The 21,627-nt window shown below is 43.9% G+C and overlaps 1 protein-coding gene and 1 long non-coding RNA gene across 4 annotated transcripts in view; one reads left to right on the forward strand and one right to left on the reverse strand.

The window, feature by feature from the left end:
* The window catches only part of NTRK2 (neurotrophic receptor tyrosine kinase 2), a 274,910-nt gene that overhangs the window by 164,215 nt on the left and 89,068 nt on the right, over positions 1 to 21,627 (forward strand). For all 3 annotated transcript variants that reach the window (XM_056524265.1, XM_056524272.1, XM_056524255.1), the window contains one exon: positions 18,132 to 18,320. In XM_056524265.1, coding sequence (XP_056380240.1) covers positions 18,132 to 18,320 — 189 coding nt within the window. The remainder of the gene's footprint in view (positions 1 to 18,131; positions 18,321 to 21,627) is intronic.
* The window catches only part of LOC130275824 (uncharacterized), a 33,143-nt gene that overhangs the window by 7,013 nt on the left and 4,503 nt on the right, over positions 1 to 21,627 (reverse strand). The window lies entirely within an intron of this gene.

Consider the following 21,627-nt stretch of genomic DNA (forward strand, 5'->3'; position numbering starts at 1 on the left):
TTGCGCCGATTCCGGGTAATTACGGGTCTATGGTGACCCGGTGACCCGGAATAGAAGGGGGATCGCGGGTGTCCTAGACACCCACGATCCCCCTGTAGCTGAGGAGTGAGGTGGCAGGGTTGCCACCCCTCCTATCTCTGCTATTGGTGGTCTAGACGCGACCACCAATAGCAGATCGGGGGCGGAGGGGTTTACTTTCGGTTTCCCCGTCCTGCCCACCCACAATAGGCGGGGCAGAACGGGGAAACCGACAGGGACCGGCGCCGAATATCCACTTACCCATCGGCGACGGCAGCGGGCGACGATCAGCGGCGGCAGCGGGCGACGATCGGCGGAAGAAGAGGACCGCGACGCAGCTCCCTGGATCCAACGGAAGCCGGTGAGTTACTTAGCAACATCTGGAGGGCTACAGTCTGAGACCACTATAGTGGTCTCTAAACTGTAACCCTCCAGATGTTGCAAAACTACAACTCCCAGCATGCCCAGAGAGCTGTTTAGGCTTGCTGGGAGTTGCAATTTTGCAACAGCTGGAGGTCTACAGTTTGGGACCACTGCAATGTGATCTCTATACTGTGCACCTCCAGATCTTGCAAAACTACAACTCCCAGCATGCCCAGTCAGCAGTTTGCTGTCTGGGCATGCTGGGAGTTGTAGTTTTGCAACATCTGGAGGTCTACAGTTTGGAGACCACTGTGCAGTGGTCTCTAAACTATAGCTCTCCAGATGTTGCAATACTGCAACTCCCAGCAAGCCTAAACAGCTCTCTGGGCATGCTGGGAGTTGTAGTAGCTGTTGCATAACTACATCTTCCAGCATGCCTTTCGGCGATCAGTACATGCTGGGAGTTGAAGTTTTGCAACAGCTGGAGGCACACTGGTTGGAAAATACTGAGTTAGGTAACAGAACCTAACTGAAGGTTTTCCAACCAGTGTGCCTCCAGCTGTTGCAAAAGTACAACTCCCAGCATGCACGGTCTGTCAGTACATGCTGGGAGTTGTAGTTTTGAAACAGCTGGAGGTTTGCCCCCCCATGTGAACGTACAGGGCACATTCACACTGGCGGGTTTACAGTAAGTTTTCTGCTTCAAATATGAGCTGCGGCAAATTTTTCACTGCAGCGCAAACTCCTAGCGGTAAATTCACTGTAAACCCGCCAGTGTGAACGTACCCTAAAAACACTACACTACACTATCACATAATAAAGAGTAAAACACTACATTTACACCCCCTTACACTGTCCCCCTAATAAAAATAAAAAAACGTATTGTACGGCAGTGTTTCCAAAACAGAGCCTCCAGCTGTTGCAAAACAACAACTCCCAGCATTTCCGGACAGCCACTAACTGTCCAGGCATGCTGGGAGTTTAGCAACAGCTGGAGGCACCCTGTTTGGGAATCACTGGCGTAGAATACCCCTATGTCCACCCCTGTGCAATCCCTAATTTAGTCCTCAAATGCGCATGGCGCTCTCTCACTTCAGAGCCCTGTCGTATTTCAAGGAAACAGTTTAGTGCCACATATAGGGTATCTCCGTAAATTGCACTACTAATTTTGGGGGCTTTTTTTCCTTTTACCCCTTATGAAAAAGAAAAGTTGGGGTCTACACCAGCCTGTTAGTGTAAAAAAAAAAAAAAATTTTACACTAACATGCTAGTGTTGTCCTTTACTTTTTATTTTCACGGGAGGTAAAAGGAAAAAAAATACCCGCAAAATTTGTTACGCAATTTCTCCTGAGTACGGAAATACCCCATATGTGGGCGTAAAATGCTCTGCGGACGCACAACAAGGCTCAGGAGTGAGAGCGCACCATGTACATTTGAGGCCTAAATTGGTGATTTGCACAGGGGTGGCTGATTTTACAGCGGTTCTGACATAAACCCCAAAAAATAAATACCCACATGTGACCCCATTTTGGAAATGACACCCCTCAAGGAACGTAACAAGGGGTATAGTGAGCCTGAACACCCCACAGGTGTTTGACAAATTTTCATTAAAGTTGGATGGGAAAATGAAAAAAAAAAATTTTCACTAAAATGCTGGTGTCACCCTAAATTTTTCATTTTCACAAGGGAAAATAAAAAAAAGCCCCCCAAAATTTGTAACCCAATTTCTTCTGAGTAAGAGCAAACCCTATATGTGGATGTAAAGTGCTCTATGGGTGCACTACAATGCTCAGAAGAGAAGGAGCGCCATTGGGATTTTGAAGAGAAAATTTGTCCGGAATTGAAGGCCACTTGTGTTTACAAAGCCCCCATGGTACCAGAACAATGGACCCCCCCATATGTGACCCCATTTTGGAAACTACACTTCATATAATGTAATAAGGGGTACAGTGAGCATTTATGTCCCACAGGTGTCTGACAGTTTTTAGGAACAGTGATCCGTGAAAATGAAAAATTTAATTTTCCATTTGCACAGCCCACTGTTCCAAAGATCTGTCAAACGCCAGTGGGGTGTAAATGCTCATTGCACCACTTATTAAATTCTGTGAGGGGTGTAGTTTCCAAAATGGGGTCACATGTGAGGGGGGGGTCCACTGTTCTGGCACCACAGGGGGCTTTGTAAATGCACATGGCCCCTGACTACCATTTCAAACGAATTCTCTTTCCAAAAGCTCAATGGTGCTCCTCCTTGTTACGCCGAGCGCTCCGGGTCCCCGCTCCTCCCCGGAGCGCTCGCTTCACTCCCTCCGCTGCAGCGCTCCGGTCACATCCTCTGACCCGGGGCGCTGCGATCCTGCTGCCAGCCGGGATGCGATTCGCGATGCGGGTAGCGCCCGCTTGCGATGCGCACCCCGGCTCCCCTACCTGACTCGCTCCCCGTCTGTTCTGTCCCGGCGCGCGCGGCCCCGCTCCCTAGGGCGCGCGCGCGCCGGGTCTCTGCGATTTAAAGGGCCACTGCGCCGCTGATTGGCGCAGTGGTTCCAATTAGGGTTTTCACCTGTGCACTTCCCTATATTACCTCACTTCCCTTGCACTCCCTTGCCGGATCTTGTTGCCTTAGTGCCAGTGAAAGCGTTCCTTGTGTGTTCCTTGCCTGTGTTTCCAGACCTTCTGCCGTTGCCCCTGACTACGATCCTTGCTGCCTGCCCCGACCTTCTGCTACGTCCGACCTTGCTTCTGCCTACTCCCTTGTACCGCGCCTATCTTCAGCAGCCAGAGAGGTGAGCCGTTGCTAGTGGATACGACCTGGTCACTACCGCCGCAGCAAGACCATCCCGCTTTGCGGCGGGCTCTGGTGAAAACCAGTAGTGGCTTAGAACCGGTCCACTAGCACGGTCCACGCCAATCCCTCTCTGGCACAGAGGGTCCACTACCTGCCAGCCGGCATCGTGACAGTAGATCCGGCCATGGATCCCGCTGAAGTTCCTCTGCCAGTTGTCGCTGACCTCACCACGGTGGTCGCCCAGCAGTCACAACAGATAGCGCAACAAGGCCAACAGCTGTCTCAACTGACCGTTATGCTACAACAGTTGCTACCACAGCTTCAGCAGTCATCTCCTCCGCCAGCTCCTGCACCTCCTCCGCAGCGAGTGGCCGCTCCTGGGATACGCTTATCCTTGCCGGATAAATTTGATGGGGACTCTAAGTTTTGCCGTGGCTTTCTTTCCCAATGTTCCCTGCATCTGGAGATGATGTCGGACCTGTTTCCCACTGAAAGGTCTAAGGTGGCTTTCGTAGTCAGTCTTCTGTCCGGAAAAGCCCTGTCATGGGCCACACCGCTCTGGGACCGCAATGACCCCGTCACTGCCTCTGTACACTCCTTCTTCTCGGAAATCCGAAGTGTCTTTGAGGAACCTGCCCGAGCCTCTTCTGCTGAGACTGCCCTGTTGAACCTGGTCCAGGGTAATTCTTCCGTTGGCGAGTATGCCGTACAATTCCGTACACTTGCTTCAGAATTGTCCTGGAATAATGAGGCCCTCTGCGCGACCTTCAAAAAAGGCCTATCCAGCAACATTAAAGATGTTCTGGCCGCACGAGAAATTCCTGCTAATCTACATGAACTTATTCACCTAGCCACTCGCATTGACATGCGTTTTTCTGAAAGGCGTCAGGAACTCCGCCAAGATATGGACTCTGTTCGCACGAGGCGTTTCGTCTCCTCGGCTCCTCTCTCCTCTGGTCCCCTGCAATCTGTTCCTGTGCCTCCCGCCGTGGAGGCTATGCAGGTCGACCGGTCTCGCCTGACACCTCAAGAGAGGACACGACGCCGTATGGAGAACCTCTGCCTGTACTGTGCTAGTACCGAACACTTCCTGAGGGATTGTCCTATCCGTCCTCCCCGCCTGGAAAGACGTACGCTGACTCCGCACAAAGGTGAGACAGTCCTTGATGTCTACTCTGCTTCTCCACGTCTTACTGTGCCTGTGCGGATGTCTGCCTCTGCCTTCTCCTTCTCTACAGTGGCCTTCTTGGACTCTGGATCTGCAGGAAATTTTATTTTGGCCTCTCTCGTCAACAGGTTCAACATCCCAGTGACCAGTCTCGCCAGACCCCTCTACATCAATTGTGTAAATAATGAAAGATTGGACTGTACCATACGTTTCCGCACGGAGTCCCTTCTTATGAGCATCGGATCTCATCATGAGAGGATTGAACTTTTGGTCCTCCCCAATTGCACCTCGGAGATTCTCCTTGGACTTCCCTGGCTTCAACTTCATTCCCCAACCCTGGATTGGTCCACTGGGGAGATCAAGAGTTGGGGGTCCTCTTGTTCCAAGAACTGTCTAAAACCGGTTCCCAGTAACCCTTGCCGTAACTCTGTGGTTCCTCCAGTAACCGGTCTCCCTAAGGCCTATATGGACTTCGCGGATGTTTTCTGCAAAAAACAAGCTGAGACTCTACCTCCTCACAGGCCTTATGATTGCCCTATCGACCTCCTCCCGGGTACCACTCCACCCCGGGGCAGAATTTATCCTCTCTCTGCCCCAGAGACTCTTGCCATGTCCGAATACGTCCAGGAGAATCTAAAAAAGGGCTTTATCCGTAAATCCTCCTCTCCTGCCGGAGCCGGATTTTTCTTTGTGTCCAAAAAAGATGGCTCCCTACGTCCTTGCATCGACTACCGCGGTCTTAATAAAATCACGGTTAAGAACCGCTACCCCTTACCCCTCATCTCTGAACTCTTTGATCGCCTCCAAGGTGCCCACATCTTCACTAAATTGGACTTAAGAGGCGCCTATAACCTCATCCGCATCAGAGAGGGGGACGAGTGGAAAACGGCATTTAACACCAGAGATGGACACTTTGAGTATCTGGTCATGCCCTTTGGACTGTGCAATGCCCCTGCCGTCTTCCAAGACTTTGTCAATGAAATTTTTCGTGATCTGTTATACTCCTGTGTTGTGGTATATCTGGACGATATCCTAATTTTTTCTGCCAATCTAGAAGAACACCGCCAGCATGTCCGTATGGTTCTTCAGAGACTTCGTGACAACCAACTCTATGCCAAAATTGAGAAATGTCTGTTTGAATGCCAATCTCTTCCTTTTCTAGGATATTTGGTCTCTGGCCAGGGACTACAGATGGATCCAGACAAACTCTCTGCCGTCTTAAATTGGCCACGCCCCTCCGGACTCCGTGCTATCCAACGCTTTTTGGGGTTCGCCAATTATTACAGGCAATTTATTCCACATTTTTCTACCATTGTGGCTCCTATCGTGGCTTTAACCAAGAAAAATGCTGATCCCAAGTCCTGGCCTCCTCAAGCAGAAGACTCCTTTAAACGACTCAAGTCTGCCTTTTCTTCGGCTCCCGTGCTCTCCAGGCCTGACCCTTCCAAACCCTTCCTATTGGAGGTTGATGCCTCCTCAGTAGGAGCTGGAGCTGTTCTTCTACAAAAAAATCCTTCCGGGCATGCTGTCACTTGTGGTTTTTTCTCTAGGACCTTCTCTCCAGCGGAGAGGAACTACTCCATCGGGGATCGAGAGCTTCTAGCCATTAAATTAGCACTTGAGGAATGGAGGCATCTGCTGGAGGGATCAAGATTTCCTGTTATTATCTACACCGACCACAAGAACCTCTCCTACCTCCAGTCGGCCCAACGGCTGAATCCTCGCCAGGCCCGGTGGTCTCTGTTCTTTGCCCGATTTAATTTTGAGATTCACTTTCGTCCTGCCGATAAGAACATTAGGGCCGATGCTCTCTCTCGTTCCTCGGATGCCTCAGAAGTTGATCTCCCTCCGCAACACATCATTCCACCTGACTGCCTGATCTCCACTTCTCCTGCCTCCATCAGGCAGACTCCTCCAGGAAAGACCTTTGTTTCTCCACGCCAACGCCTCGGAATCCTCAAATGGGGTCACTCCTCCCATCTCGCAGGTCATGCGGGCATCAAGAAATCTGTGCAACTCATCTCCCGCTTCTATTGGTGGCCGACTCTGGAGACGGATGTTGGGGACTTTGTGCGAGCCTGCACTATCTGTGCCCGGGATAAGACTCCTCGCCAGAAGCCCGCTGGTTTTCTTCATCCTCTGCCTGTCCCCGAACAGCCTTGGTCTCTGATTGGTATGGATTTTATTACTGATTTACCCCCTTCCCGTGGCAACACCGTTATTTGGGTGGTCGTTGATCGATTCTCCAAAATGGCACATTTCATCCCTCTTCCTGGTCTTCCTTCTGCGCCTCAGTTGGCTAAACAATTTTTTGTACACATTTTTCGTCTTCACGGGTTGCCTACGCAGATTGTCTCGGATAGAGGGGTCCAATTCGTGTCTAAATTCTGGAGGGCTCTCTGTAAACAACTCAAGATTAAATTAAATTTTTCCTCTGCATATCATCCCCAGTCCAATGGACAAGTAGAAAGAATTAACCAGATCCTGGGTGATTATTTGCGACATTTTGTTTCCTCCCGCCAGGATGACTGGGCAGATCTCCTTCCATGGGCCGAATTTTCGTATAACTTCAGGGTCTCTGAATCTTCCTCCAAATCCCCATTTTTCGTGGTGTACGGCCGTCACCCTCTTCCCCCCCTCCCTACCCCCTTGCCCTCTGGTCTGCCCGCTGTGGATGAAATTTCTCGTGACCTTTCCATTATATGGAGAGAGACCCAAAATTCTCTCTTACAGGCTTCTTCACGCATGAAGAGGTTCGCGGATAAGAAAAGAAGAGCTCCCCCCGTTTTTTCCCCTGGAGACAAGGTATGGCTCTCCGCTAAATATGTCCGCTTCCGTGTCCCTAGCTACAAGTTGGGACCACGCTATCTTGGTCCTTTCAAAATTTTGTGTCAAATTAATCCTGTCTCTTATAAACTTCTTCTTCCTCCTTCTCTTCGTATCCCTAATGCCTTTCACGTCTCTCTTCTCAAACCACTCATCCTCAACCGTTTTTCTCCCAAATCTGTTCCTCCCACTCCTGTTTCCGGCTCCTCGGACGTCTTCTCGGTCAAGGAAATTTTGGCTGCCAAAAAGGTCAGAGGGAAAAATTTTTTTTTAGTAGACTGGGAGGGTTGTGGTCCTGAAGAGAGATCCTGGGAACCTGAGGACAACATCCTTGACAAAAGTCTGCTCCTCAGGTTCTCAGGCTCCAAGAAGAGGGGGAGACCCAAGGGGGGGGGTACTGTTACGCCGAGCGCTCCGGGTCCCCGCTCCTCCCCGGAGCGCTCGCTTCACTCCCTCCGCTGCAGCGCTCCGGTCACATCCTCTGACCCGGGGCGCTGCGATCCTGCTGCCAGCCGGGATGCGATTCGCGATGCGGGTAGCGCCCGCTCGCGATGCGCACCCCGGCTCCCCTACCTGACTCGCTCCCCGTCTGTTCTGTCCCGGCGCGCGCGGCCCCGCTCCCTAGGGCGCGCGCGCGCCGGGTCTCTGCGATTTAAAGGGCCACTGCGCCGCTGATTGGCGCAGTGGTTCCAATTAGGGTTTTCACCTGTGCACTTCCCTATATTACCTCACTTCCCTTGCACTCCCTTGCCGGATCTTGTTGCCTTAGTGCCAGTGAAAGCGTTCCTTGTGTGTTCCTTGCCTGTGTTTCCAGACCTTCTGCCGTTGCCCCTGACTTGCTGCCTGCCCCGACCTTCTGCTACGTCCGACCTTGCTTCTGCCTACTCCCTTGTACCGCGCCTATCTTCAGCAGCCAGAGAGGTGAGCCGTTGCTAGTGGATACGACCTGGTCACTACCGCCGCAGCAAGACCATCCCGCTTTGCGGCGGGCTCTGGTGAAAACCAGTAGTGGCTTAGAACCGGTCCACTAGCACGGTCCACGCCAATCCCTCTCTGGCACAGAGGGTCCACTACCTGCCAGCCGGCATCGTGACACTCCTCTTCTGAGCATTGCAGTTCGCCCGTAGTGCACTTCAGGTCAACTTATGGGGTACCTCCATACTCAGAAGAGATGGGGTTACAAATTTTGGGGGGTATTTTCTGCTATTAACCCTTGCAAAAATGTGAAATTTGGGGGGAAACACACATTTTAGTGAAAAAAAAAAATTTTTTTTACATATGCAAAAGTCGTGAAACACCTGTGGGGTATTAAGGCTCACTTTATTCCTTGTTACGTTCCCCAAGGGGTCTTGTTTCCAAAATGGTGTGCCATGTGGGTTATTTTTGCTGTTCTGGCACCATAGGGGCTTCCTAAATGTAACATGCCCCCCAAAAACCATTTCTGAAAAACGTACTCTCCAAAATCCCCTTGTCGCTCCTTCGCTTCTGAGCCCTCTACTGCGCCCGCCGAACACTTTACTTAGACATAGGAGGTATGTGCTTACTCGAGAGAAATATAAGTATACATTTTCTCCTTTTACCCCTTGTAAAAATTCAAAAATTGGGTTTACAAGAACATGCGAGTGTAAAAAATAAAGATTGTGAATTTTCTCCTTCACTTTGCTGCTATTCCTGTGAAACACCTAAAGGGTTAAAACACTTACTGATAGTCATTTTGAATACTTTGGGGGGTGTAGTTTTTATAATGGGGTCATTTGTGGGGTATTTCTAATGGGAAGACCCTTCAAATCCACTTCAAACCTTAACTGGTCTCTGAAAAAAAGCGAGGTTCAAAATTTTGTGAAAAATTGGAAAAGTGAAGCCCTCTGGTGTCTTCCAAAAGTAAAAACATGTCAGCTTTATGATGCAAACATAAAGTAGACATATTGGAAATGTGAATAAAAAAAATATATTTTAAATTTCCATTTTCCTTACAAGCAGAAAGCTTCAAAGTTAGAAAAATGCTAAATTTTTAAAATTTTCATGAAATTTTGTGATTTTTCACCAAGAAAGGATGCAAGTTACCACAAAATTTTACCACTATGTTAAAGTAGAATATGTCACGAAAAAACTGTCTCGGAATCAGATTGATAACTAAAAGCATTCCAGAGTTATTAATGTTTAAACTGACAGTGGTCAGATGTGCAAAAAACGCTCTGGTCCTAAGGTGTAAAATGGCCTGGTCCTTAAGGGATTAAAGGGGTACTCCTGTGAAAACCTTTTTTCTTTTAAATCAACTGGTGGCAGAAAGTTAAACATATTTGTAAATTACTTCTATTAAAAAATCTTAATCCTACCTGTACTTATTAGCTGCTGAATACTACAGAGGAAATTCTTTTCTTTTTGGAATGCTCTCTGATGACCTCACGACCACAGGTCTCTCTGCTGACGTTATTATAATAGTAATGCTTTATTTATTGTTGTCCTTAGTGGGATTTGAACCCAAGTCCCCAGCAATGCAAGGCAGCAGTGCTAACCACTGAGCCACCATGCTGCCCTTAGCATACATCTGCTATGCATCTGCTGTGCATCTGCTGTGCATGGTTGCTAAAATGGACAGAGATGTCAGGAGAGAGCACTGTGTTCGTGATGTCATCAGTGTTCCAAAAAGAAAGGAATTTCCTCTGTAGCATTCAGCAGCTAATAAGTACTGGAAGGATTAAGATTTTTTAATAGGAGTAATTTGCAAATATTTTTAACTTTCTGCCAACAGTTGATTTAAAAGAAAAAAGGTTTTCACCAGAGTACCCCTTTAAAAAAAATCTCAAACCATTTTAACAAAATTAGTATGTTTGAAATTGATCTATTTTGACCACCTATAACTTTTTCATTTTTCCGTATATGGGGCGATATGAGAGCTCATTTTTTGCACCTTGATCTGTAGTTGTTATCAGTACCACCTTTGCTTAGGTTTTACTTTTAATTCATTTTTTATAAAAAAAAAATTTGAATAAAATGTGACAAAAAGCAGCAATTTTGGACTATTTAATTTTTTTTTATGTTTACGCCGTTCACCGTACGGGATAATTAACAATATATTTTAATAGTTCATACTTTTACGCATGCGGCGATACCAAATATGTGTATTAATAATTTTTTTTACGCTTTTTGGGGGGTAAAATGGGGAAAAACTGACGTTTTACTTTTTATTGGGGGTGGGGATTTTTCAAATTTTTTTACTTTTTTATTTTACATTTTTTTACTTTTTTATTTACACTTTTTATGTCCCGATAGGGGACTATTCATTGCAATCAGTTGATTGCTAATACTGTGCAGTGCTATGTATAGGACACAGCACTGCTCAGTATTATCGGTGATCTTCTGCTCTGGTCTACTCGATCTCAAACCAGAGCAAAAGACCCCGTGAGACGGCCGGAGAAAGGTGAGGGGACCTCCGGCCGCCATGCTGGATGATCGGATCCCCGCGGCAGCGCTGCGGGCGATCCGATCGTCCATTCAATCTACCGCAATGCCGCAGATGCCGTGATCTGTATTGATCACGGCATCGGAGGGGTTAATGGCGGACATCCGCGCAATCGCGGATGTCTGCCATTACCGGCGGGTCCCTGGCTGCTGATATCAGCCGGGACCTGCCGGGCATGACGTGAGCACCGCTCCGGTGCTTGCGATCATGTCGGCGCATAAATGTACGTCATGGTGCGCTAAGTACCACGTCACCATGACGTACATTTACGTCCATTGTCGTTAAGGGGTATTCCAGGATTTTTTTTATTTGACTATGCTACAGGGGCTGTAAAGTTAATGTAGTTCATAATATAGTGTCTGTACCTGTGTGTGACGGTTTTCTCACAATTCTTCTGTAATTTTCACTCCAATATTTATTTTTACCAGCATACAAAATGACTGTTGTCTCAGATTTTTCCCAGCAATGTGGTCGAGACCTGACTCACTAGTCAGCTGATGACAGGGAGCCTGTCTGCTTCAATGGGTGGAGGGATCGCTTGGTGGGAGAGAGATCAATCTGCAACAGCTGTAGGCACCCTGATTGAAAACCACACTGATCTGAATGGATGCAGCTCAATTATGATTCAATGGGTGGAGTGGCTGATGTGGGGGAGGGAGGAAAATGGAATTATGGGATTTGTAGGCAAAAGAAGAAAACTGAAACAGGAAATACCAGTTTACAAAAAGCTAGCCACAGTTATGGTAATCTCACAACATAGCCATTTAGCCCCAAGACAAGTGCAGATCCTTCCTAAGCATGTCCAATACTGTCTGCCAGGTACGTACTAAAATCTCCTTATCGTGGAGAACCCCTTTAATGCTCACCAGGCTATGACATTTCCCTTACCTTATGTTACTGGTTATCATTAAACTTTAATTTAAAAAAAAGCATTGGATTCACAGTGGTAATATCAGATATCTTGTCAGCCCTGTTGACCTATGTGATCTCCATGCTCCAGTATTTACAAGTAATAAATCTACCATCTGCTTTACCATTGATTTTACTCCACGTACTGTACATGTTAATGAAGAACCAGTTTGCTGCGATAAAATGCTATGTACAGTTAATAGCTGATGAATGTGACTTTTTTTTACTGTTTAATGTTATCACCTTGGTCCTTTCTATGACCTTCCCCATGTCTACAGTGAAATACAGTGCATTCATATTTCCCAAATCTATGATTTTGGTACTATGTCCAATGTTTCCCCCATGGTTTATATTTGCCCAGCACTAAATTTTTATTAAGCTAAAACATTTAACTTTGTTAAAATAAATACTATGAATGTGACATATAGTGGATTTCATAGAGTTCTTATTCTGGTAAATGAACTTAAAGCGGACCTGTAAGCAAGAAAAAAAGGGGTATAAATAAGCCCATGCCTATATAGGACTAATCATCATGATTCTGGTCATACTTTTTTATTTTAATAGTCCTCTACAAGACCAAGATATAGATGTCAATATCAAAAGGAGGTTCAAATGCCCAGGGGGCATTCCTTAGAATAGCAAGAGCCCAGATAAGTCCAGCCTATCTCCTTTTAATCACAGCACCCAGCCTGCTTACATTCACCTACTCTGATTGACCAACAGCCATTAGATAAAGAGCTTAAAAGAAATGAGAAAGCGCTCCATAGCGTAAAATTGCCAATGTGAGGTCCAGGGAAGAAATTAGAATAACCCTTACCAGAGGTGGTTGTGTGAGCTCACACACAACAATTGTCAGCGTGAGTACTAGGCCCGGTCTGCAGCCTCCCCAACCAAACGAACAATACCAAGTGAAGACTTCCAGGGAGCAGTGGGTTTCAGCAGCGCTGACCAGGAGCGGACACGTCAGGTCAGTAGAATGAGGACTTTTATCAAAACAATGCAACGCGTTTCACTGCGTGGCTTCATCAGGATGCCAGTTATACACTGCGCTCCGGACGGACATATCAGCCGTGAGCGCACCTCCCTGACCAGGCCTGCCGCTGGCGGGGCTGGGATTCACATCACGGGACGCACCCGCATGTGAGTCCCAGCCTGTCACTCAACTCTCTCCCCGGCCTCTGTTCCTCAGCTCCGGCGCACATGCCCCCACCTCCTAGGGTGTGCGCTCGCTGGAGCTTTGAAATTTTAAGGGCCAGTACGCCCGTAATTAGTTTGACACCTGTACCTCTGTTATAAGTTCCAGCTCCTCCCTATTGCCCATGCCGGATCTTTGTTTGCCTTAGCACCTTAGAGAAAGCAGTATTTCTTGTTCCTTGCCATGTACCAGACCTTGCATTCCGTGACCTGACCGTGTTCCTAGCCACCTGCCTATTGACCTTCTGCTACCCTACTGATTACGCTCCTGTGATGCCTGCCCAGACCTCTTGCTAGCCTGACTACGTCCAGTCTATTTCCTTCTGTGCCACGCTTGACCCCAGCCACCTGGGTGCCGCCTGCCGCAGCAAGTCCATCCCGCTTTGCGGCGGGCTCTGGTGAAAACCAGCGGCACCTTAGACTCCACTCCCTGGCACAGCCCGCGTCATCTGCCACACAGGTCCTGCAGATCCACTACATCTCCTGCTCCAGACCACCGTAGTATTGTGGATCTACTACCTCCTGAGCTCCAGTCGACTGCGGTGAGTCTTACACTGATGAAGCCTCCCAAGTGCGGTGAAAAGCGTTGCATTGTTTTAATAAAAGTCCTCATTCTACTCACCTGCCGTGTCCGCTCCTGGTCAGCGCCACTGAAACCCACCGCTCCCTGGAAGTCTTCACTTGGTATTAGATAAAGAGAACATGGGCTGGATTTACCTGGGGATTCCCCATGCTGGGGAACACTCTTTTAGCACTTGAGCCTCATTTGCATGTTAACAATCTTGGAGAGGACTATTAAGATAAAAAGTGTATGTCTGATGACTCCTATCTAGCCATGGGTTTATTTACACCTCTGCTATTATGCTGACAAGTCCGTTTTAGTGTTTCATTGTTATTGTATACCAGACTTAAATTATTGGATTGTGCATGATCCCACATAAAGGAAGCCATTGGAAAAATTCAAAGCACTTGAATGAGTAGTCAACTATTTCTAATGGTTATGTTAAATGCTTTAGAATTCTTGAAGGGCTTACCGAGAAAAATTGGCTTTCTGCCTTGGAGTCACATTGCTGACAATACAAAATACATTTTTAAGAACAACCCGATTATTTCTTTTCATAGTGTATATTGTACACCAAAATAATTATATAGTTAAAGGCTCCAAGACAGTAAAAGCTGTCTTTGTTGTTTGCACATGGTGGCATCCTAACATGCCCCAAATATGCCAAATTTTTAAGCTTGGTTATGAGTTTTATCTAAACTATAAGCTTCATACAATAAAAGTCCCCTTTCTCAGAATATAATAGTAAATGACTTCTCTACGTGTTGACCTTCTACCAAGATTGTGGTTGTGTGTTTATTCCCAACCAGCTAATCTAACTAGACAAAGAGAGAGAGGGGAGGGAAAGCAACATTCTGAACCAATGAGGAGTCAGAAGGTAGATTTCAGACTACATCAGACTATATACAGGCTGTAGTTACCTTTTACAGCTCTTTTACAATGGACCTCAGCTAGAAAGCAGTAGTACCAATTCCTTGTCATTTTCCCACCTATCCTGAAGCAGTTCTAGTGTATTATCCATTATCCAGGCATGTATAGAATATATATAGATTGCACCTTTAAAATTATTAAGCAACATGACTTTTTATTCAGTTTAAATGTTGCAGAATACATTTGGGTGTTCAGAGAAACCATCATGGTTCTACCTAAAGACTACCTAAAATCCATGGAAACAGTTAACCATGGAACGACAAAGGTCATTTCTGAAGGTACAGGAGCATATAAAATGCCACACACACTGCCAGTAACAGGAATAAGCTGCTTGACAAGACACAGTCAATAATGTCTGTCAAAATCTGGCTACTTAGATCCTTGTGACAAGTAATTAGGTGACCCCATTTAATCTGGATAAGCAGAGTTTAGGCACTTTATAGTGTCTACATGATTCATGAGGGCGCACACGGTGACTCCTTGTCAGCAGAAATCTGCTTTTTTTAAAATTACATTTCAGAACATTGTTTTCTCATTTGTGATTCCTGAGCATTCTGCTTTCCAGCTTGTGTCAGCTACATGGCCATCGCTGCAGTGTCATTTAGTTATTGCAGCATTAAGGAAATGGAATTTAGGCAACTTGATGTAAAACAGCTAATTTGTCAAAGAAGTGAGCATTTAACAGCATGTGTCATGATAGGGCCCATTTATCAAAAGATTCCTCAATGCTGATGTAGCCATTGCTTGCCGAGAGTTCAAACATGACGGCCCCAGTCAAATGCAGTATGTTGCTACAGCAACCATTCTAGTCTATGGCTGTTTTTAATTCATCCATATTTTACTGTATCTTTTCTATCAATCATCTCCAAAATTCACAAATAATAATTCAAAAATAGAAAAAAATCCCTGTAGTTTCACTTTTAATCTTTTCCTTTCCTTTAATCCTATTCTGTCTTATATTGCAATTGAAACGAAAAAGAAATAAGGCATATAAAAAAAAATGACCTCTGTGTCCCAGGAGGCCAGTCATATGCCCCTCCTGCCCATCACTGTCCTGTGCCTGGCTGTAGGACATTATCTGTAGTAGGACACAAAGAAGGCTTAACGGGGTACTGCAGTATAGGAAAATGTATTCCCTACACATTCCCACTCGCTCTCCTCGCACACAGAGTGGGGGTGAGCACGTGCCCTCCACTCATCCCTATGGGAAATCCGTTGATACCAAAGCGCTGTGCCGCCCCAGTCTCTGCAATAGCAGAGTGGGAGCTCAATGGATGAGAGTGCAGGGGGTACCCATTTAACAATCTTTGCGTAATACTACAGATAGGGCAGCTTCTAACTATCCCCTGGTAGGTGCCTTAAATGGGCACTGCAACTTTCTAAAAACTTTGACATTTTTCAGAAACAGGGTTTGAACACTCAGATGACCGATGAAAACTTTTGAAAAGTCTCTAAGATATGTAAAAAAAAATATTTTTTTCTTAAATAAACAGGTAAACATTAAGGGTAGAGTCACACGTAGCACACCAATTGTGCAAGTTCTCCCACTTTAAAAGGTGAGAGAGGCCTGTAATTTTCATCATAGGTATACCTCAACTATGAGACATAATGAGAAAAAAATCCATAAAATCACATTTCTGATTTTTATAGAATTTATTTGCAAATTATGGTGGAAAATAAGTATTTGGTCAATAACCAAAGTTCATCTCAATACTTGGTTATATACCCTTTGTTGGCAATAACAGAAGTCTTCACAAGGTTTTCACACACAGGTTGCTGGTATTTTGGCCCATGCCTCCATGCAAATCTCCTCTAGAGCAGTGATGTTTGGGGGCTGTCACTGGGCAACACGAACTTTCGACTCCCTCCAAAAGTTTTCTATGGGGTTGAGATCTGGAGACTGACTAGGCCACTCCAGAACCTTGAAATGCTTCTTATGAAGCCACACCTTCGTTGCCCGGGTGGTGTGTTTGGGATCATTGTCATGCTGAAATATCAAGCCATGTTTCATCTTCAATGCCCTTTCTGATGCCCTTTCACTCAAAATCTCACGATACATGGCCCCATTCATTCTTTCCTTTACACGGATCAGTCGTCCTGGTCCCTTAGCAGAAAAACAGCCCCAATGCATGATATTTCCACTCCCCATGCTTCATAGTAGGTATGGTATTCTTTGGATGCAACTCAGCATTCTTTCTCCTCCAAACACGATGAGTTGAGTTTTTACCAAAAAGTTCTACTTTAGTTTCATCTGACCATATGACATTCTCCCAATACTCTTCTGGATCATCCAAATGCTCTCTAGCAAACTTCATATGGGCCCGTACATGTACTGACTTAAGCAGGGGGACATGTCTGGCACTGCATGATTTGAGTAAATGGTGGCATAGTGTGTTACTGATGGTAGCCTTTGTTACTTTGGTCCCAGCTCCCTACAGGTCATTCACTAGGTGTCCAATCCCCCACCCCCCCTCCTGTGTGGTTCTGGGATTTTTGTTCACCATTCTTGTGATCATTTTGACACCACGGGGTGAGATCTTGCGTAGAGCCCCAGATCGAGGGAGATTATCAGTGGTCTTGTATGTCTTCCATTTTCTTATAATTGCTCCCACAGTTGATTTTTTCACACCAAGCTTCTTGCTTATTGCAGATTCAGTCTTCCCAGCCTGGTGCAGGTCTACAATTTTGTTTCCGGTGTCCTTTGACAGCTCTTTGGTCTTGGCCATAGTGGAGTTTGGAGTGTGACTGTTTGAGATTGTGGACAGGTGTCTTTTATACTGATAACAAGTTCAAACAGGTGCCATTAATACAGGTAACGAGTGGAGGACAGAGAAGATTCTTAAAGAAGAAGTTACAGGTCTGTGAGAGCCAGAAATCTTGCTTGTAGGTGACCAAATACTTATTTTCCACCATAATTTGCAAATAAATTCTTAAAAAATCAGACAATGTGATTTTATGGATTTTTTTTTCTCATTATGTCTCTCATAGTTGAGGTATACCTATGATGAAAATTACAGGCCACTCTCATCTTTTTAAGTGGGAGAACTTGCACAATTGGTGGCTGGCTAAATACTTTTCCCCACTATATATCTATTGTAAAATAAGCAGAAAGACTGAGGATTTCCATATAGAGTTCACAACAGATCATGGAACCAAGTGTGATTTTATATATTTAGAACACATGGTACACAATATGTTTCATGGTATGATTATAATCAAAAGTGTCAGCTAACCCTGATAGCCCCTCCATGCTGCGGGCAATGCAGGATGACATCCAGTAGCAATGGATAAAAGGTAAAGATCACTTATAGTCCATCTTTTGAGAAATGGTAAAGGTCTGGTGCAGATATGTCCAGTCGAAGAAGACTTTTATTCCATAAAATTTGGACACAGGAATGGGTACAAATTGTGACATGTTTCATGTATTGTGTATACTTTGTACCCATTGCTGTGTCCACATTTTATGGAACAGAAGTCTTCTTCAGTTGCACACATCTGCACTGAAATTGTAACTTTTATCCAAAGTATGACTATGAGTGATGAAAAAAAATATTAAGAACGTGCTTATAATAAACTGTGCATACAGGATTACACCACGGATGACTTTGTAACGCCATGATAGTGTCCTATATTCAGTTACATCATTCTGATATGTTTTATCATTCTGGCTTCTGTTTATGGCAACCGTTGATAGTCTCATTCAGTATAATTTTAATTGGTTGTGTATATGGTTTGGTAGTACACCTCTTTATGTTCTTTTTTTTTTTATTTCTATTTGATTTTTTTTTCGAAGGATGAAATGAAATGTAATATATCATGTCATTATGCTGTAGTTCAAACAATAGTATCTGAGAGCCCAGGCCCAAATACAACTCTGCTAGAGTACAATGAAATAAACCTGCTGTTTCTTTTCCAGGTCCTTCCTCTGTGATTAGCAATGATGATGATTCGGCTAGTCCTCTTCATCATATCTCCAATGGCAGCAATACCCCATCTTCCTCAGAAGGGGGCCCTGATGCAGTTATCATTGGTATGACAAAGATCCCTGTCATTGAAAACCCACAGTACTTTGGTATTACCAACAGCCATCTGAAGCCTGATACATGTAAGTCCAATCCTTTTTTTTTTAAGAACTGTTGTATAACAATGATACTTGTCTAGCAAAACAGCTGTAAGACGTGTTGTTTTACAAACATTTCATGCCTTTATATCATGCTTTATGTCGACTATTGAATAGAATATTGACCCACAATTCTTTGCTCTTTACTTTTCTTACATATCTATATAGCAGTCAGAGTTAGATTTCTAACAGAGCTTCCAATACCCTGTTAGGGGAAATTCACACAGTCTAAAACGCGGTGGCCTATTTTTTTTTTACTTGTCCATTGTCATCTGTAATTTATGAAAAATGTGACTGAAATTTTTGTTGGGGCTGCATTTTTGACAACGACGGATGAATAGATGCTCGTAAACTAAAATATGCCGGAGAATTTTATGCTGTGTGAACATATGACTTGCTAACAGCTGGGAGCTACTGGTGAAGAAGCATTGGAGCTTACAGTATACTGCTATACTTAAAGGGGTACTCCAGGGAAATAAAATGTATCCACTATCAGCAGGGCTGTCACTGAAACTAGTTTCTAACGGTGGAGACCAAAGTGCTCAGAGGACGAGTGAGTAGGTGCCCCTGTACAGGAGGGCAGGAGTATCCCTTTAATGTATTTTTGATATGTGGGATACGTAGGGTTAAAGCTGTAGGGAAGGATCACTGAGGTTGCCCCAGAGATACTCATCTACATTAGAAGACACTAACAAATACAAAGGTCACATGGTAGCTGTTGGCCCCACAGCTGTATTTGTAATAAGGCTGGGTTCACATCCCGTTTTTGCCATAGTGTTTTCAATCCGTTTTTCTAAAGAAAACCGTATGGCAAAAAAACGGATGGAACTGTATGGGAAAAAGTAAACCATATGTGTTTTTAAACCGTATACTGTTTTTAAAAGTGCATACAGTTCTGTCCGTTTTTATAAAAAAAAACATGTTTTTGAAAATGTTATCCATTTTTAATGGGAGGGGTGTTGGGTGGGGACTTTAGGATGCAAATGCGCATGTACAAAGTAAAAACCGTATACGGTTTCCCGTATGGAACCGTATACATGTGCGTTTCCCATTGACGTCCATGTAAAAAAAAAAAACGTATTGCAGTACGGTTTTTAAACAGTAGACAAAACCATGGTCAACCACGGTTTTGAGTACAGGAGAAAACCATATTGCAAGCAAACCGTACGCAACCGGATGCATACGGTTTTCAATTATTTGTCTATGTATACGGTTTTCAATACGGTTCCATACGTTTTCAATAATGAAAACGTATACGGGAAACGTACTTGAAAAACATGGTGTGAACCCACCCTATCACTGCAATCCACCAAGTTTTTTTTACTACATAACCAATGCTAGCATATTATTCTTCCTGTATAGGAGATACTTTTTTGACAAAATAACATTTTGTTAGCAAACATGGTTTTCTTACTTTGCAGCCAATAATGAGCTTTAAAAGAAATTCGGTGCAAACACATGTTTTTGTATTAGCTTCACAAGTAAAGGGAACAACCCCAATCTTTTAAGCCACTAGAGGGAATGTGTTCATTTTACCAGCCTCTTAGACAGCCGGGAGATGAATATATTTCCTAAATATACGATGACAGGGTTAATGAGATTTGGCTTCACTTGATAAGATCACTATGAAATATATTCTTTTTATTTTTCATAAAGCCTTTTAAAGTGTCCCAATATGTGGCCAAAAGATTTTATTTATGTAGAAAACACAGGCAGCAGACAGATTTACTGCCGCGGAGACGTTCCATATTAAAGATACAGACAAAAGCAAAATGTTTTAGTGGTATAATGGAACGCAACTCCCACTTCTCAGATTCCAGTTTCTATTATTCTTAGATAATTATATGGCTTTTAAATAAACAGTCATTGTCAAAATTAAATTTTAAAAGCAATTTTGCAATACACACTCTTACACACCAATACTGAAATACCGTACATGCACCAATAGTTATATGTTATATATAAAAGTTGTCATCAGAATCAGCTTTTTTTTAACTTAATAGAAAAAAATGGAGACTTGTTTTGCCGTGCTGTTAAAAAATAGAATCCTGGCAAATCTGATTTGTACAATGCACGTCTATGGCAATAGGATGCAACAGGATAGGTGCCTTGTTTGTTCCGGTTTGACATCTGTTTTATATTAATGAAACTTGCAACTTACATCTCCACCTCTAAAAAAGGTTAAAATTCTCTATATACTCATTAACAACACTTCAATAAAAAGAAGCATACAAAGTAGACTAAGGCTGGATTTATAAACCATAAACATAAATGCAAAATTCAGCCAAAAAATTGGTATTAAAAAAAATGCCTGTATTTTTTATGTAATGGAATGGAAAAGTTGCCATCAACATGTAAATTACAACACTTTTTTTTTTTTTTTTTTAACAGCGTGGACGCTTCCAGACAGTTGTCCTTAGACTTTTATAGTGCACTATTAGATAAATGTTGCCATTTTTTGTACTTATTTAATATGTATTTTGTTTTCAATTTTTACAGAGTGTGAATGAAGCCTAAAAAGGTGAATGTCTAGCTAAGACAAATCATGATGAGTAGTGTAATATATATATATATATATATATATATATATATATATATATATGTATTGTTTTATAAAGAGGGGTAGAGATAATAAATACATGTAGATATATATATATAAACACACATATATAGATATAAATACAAATTTCATTTTTGTTGTAAAAAAAAACTGTAAGGAGAATAGAGCCTACAACAAAAGACAGGGCTGGCCTCTTAGAATGATAGTGGCCAATGTTCTAATATTGAGCTCATATGGTTTTGGTCCTCTTTTCAAGTTGGCACCACAGTCAAAACCTTGCTAATGTTTTATAGTAGATTCCTCATACCTTCCAACATTTTCTAAAACAAAATCTAAAAATAATTCTCCAAATATGTAAAAATGACCGAAAGGCTGAGCAGAGGATGGAAAATTCTATTTTTGTAAAATAACATTTGTTTTCTTGTCCTCATCAGAGAAATCAGTTTAGATGACATTATTCTGTAGTTCCTTACAGCATTCTGAAACAGGCATTCAAGTTACTTTTAGATTTTTCTAAGGACGAGAATAGCAGCAGAAGACAGAAACACTTCAAGATGTGGTCTACTTTTAACTCTATAGCACAAAGAATCAACATGGAGACTAGAAGATTAGTTTACTCTCTATGACCCGGACACTAAAGCCTCTCTGGTTCATGGAATTAGACTGTGCTGGTTATTAAAGGGGTACTCCGCCCCTAGACATCTTATCCCCTATCCAAAGGGGATAAGATGT

This window comes from Hyla sarda, chromosome 1 (genome assembly GCF_029499605.1).
Source record: "Hyla sarda isolate aHylSar1 chromosome 1, aHylSar1.hap1, whole genome shotgun sequence".
Taxonomy (NCBI): domain Eukaryota; kingdom Metazoa; phylum Chordata; class Amphibia; order Anura; family Hylidae; genus Hyla; species Hyla sarda.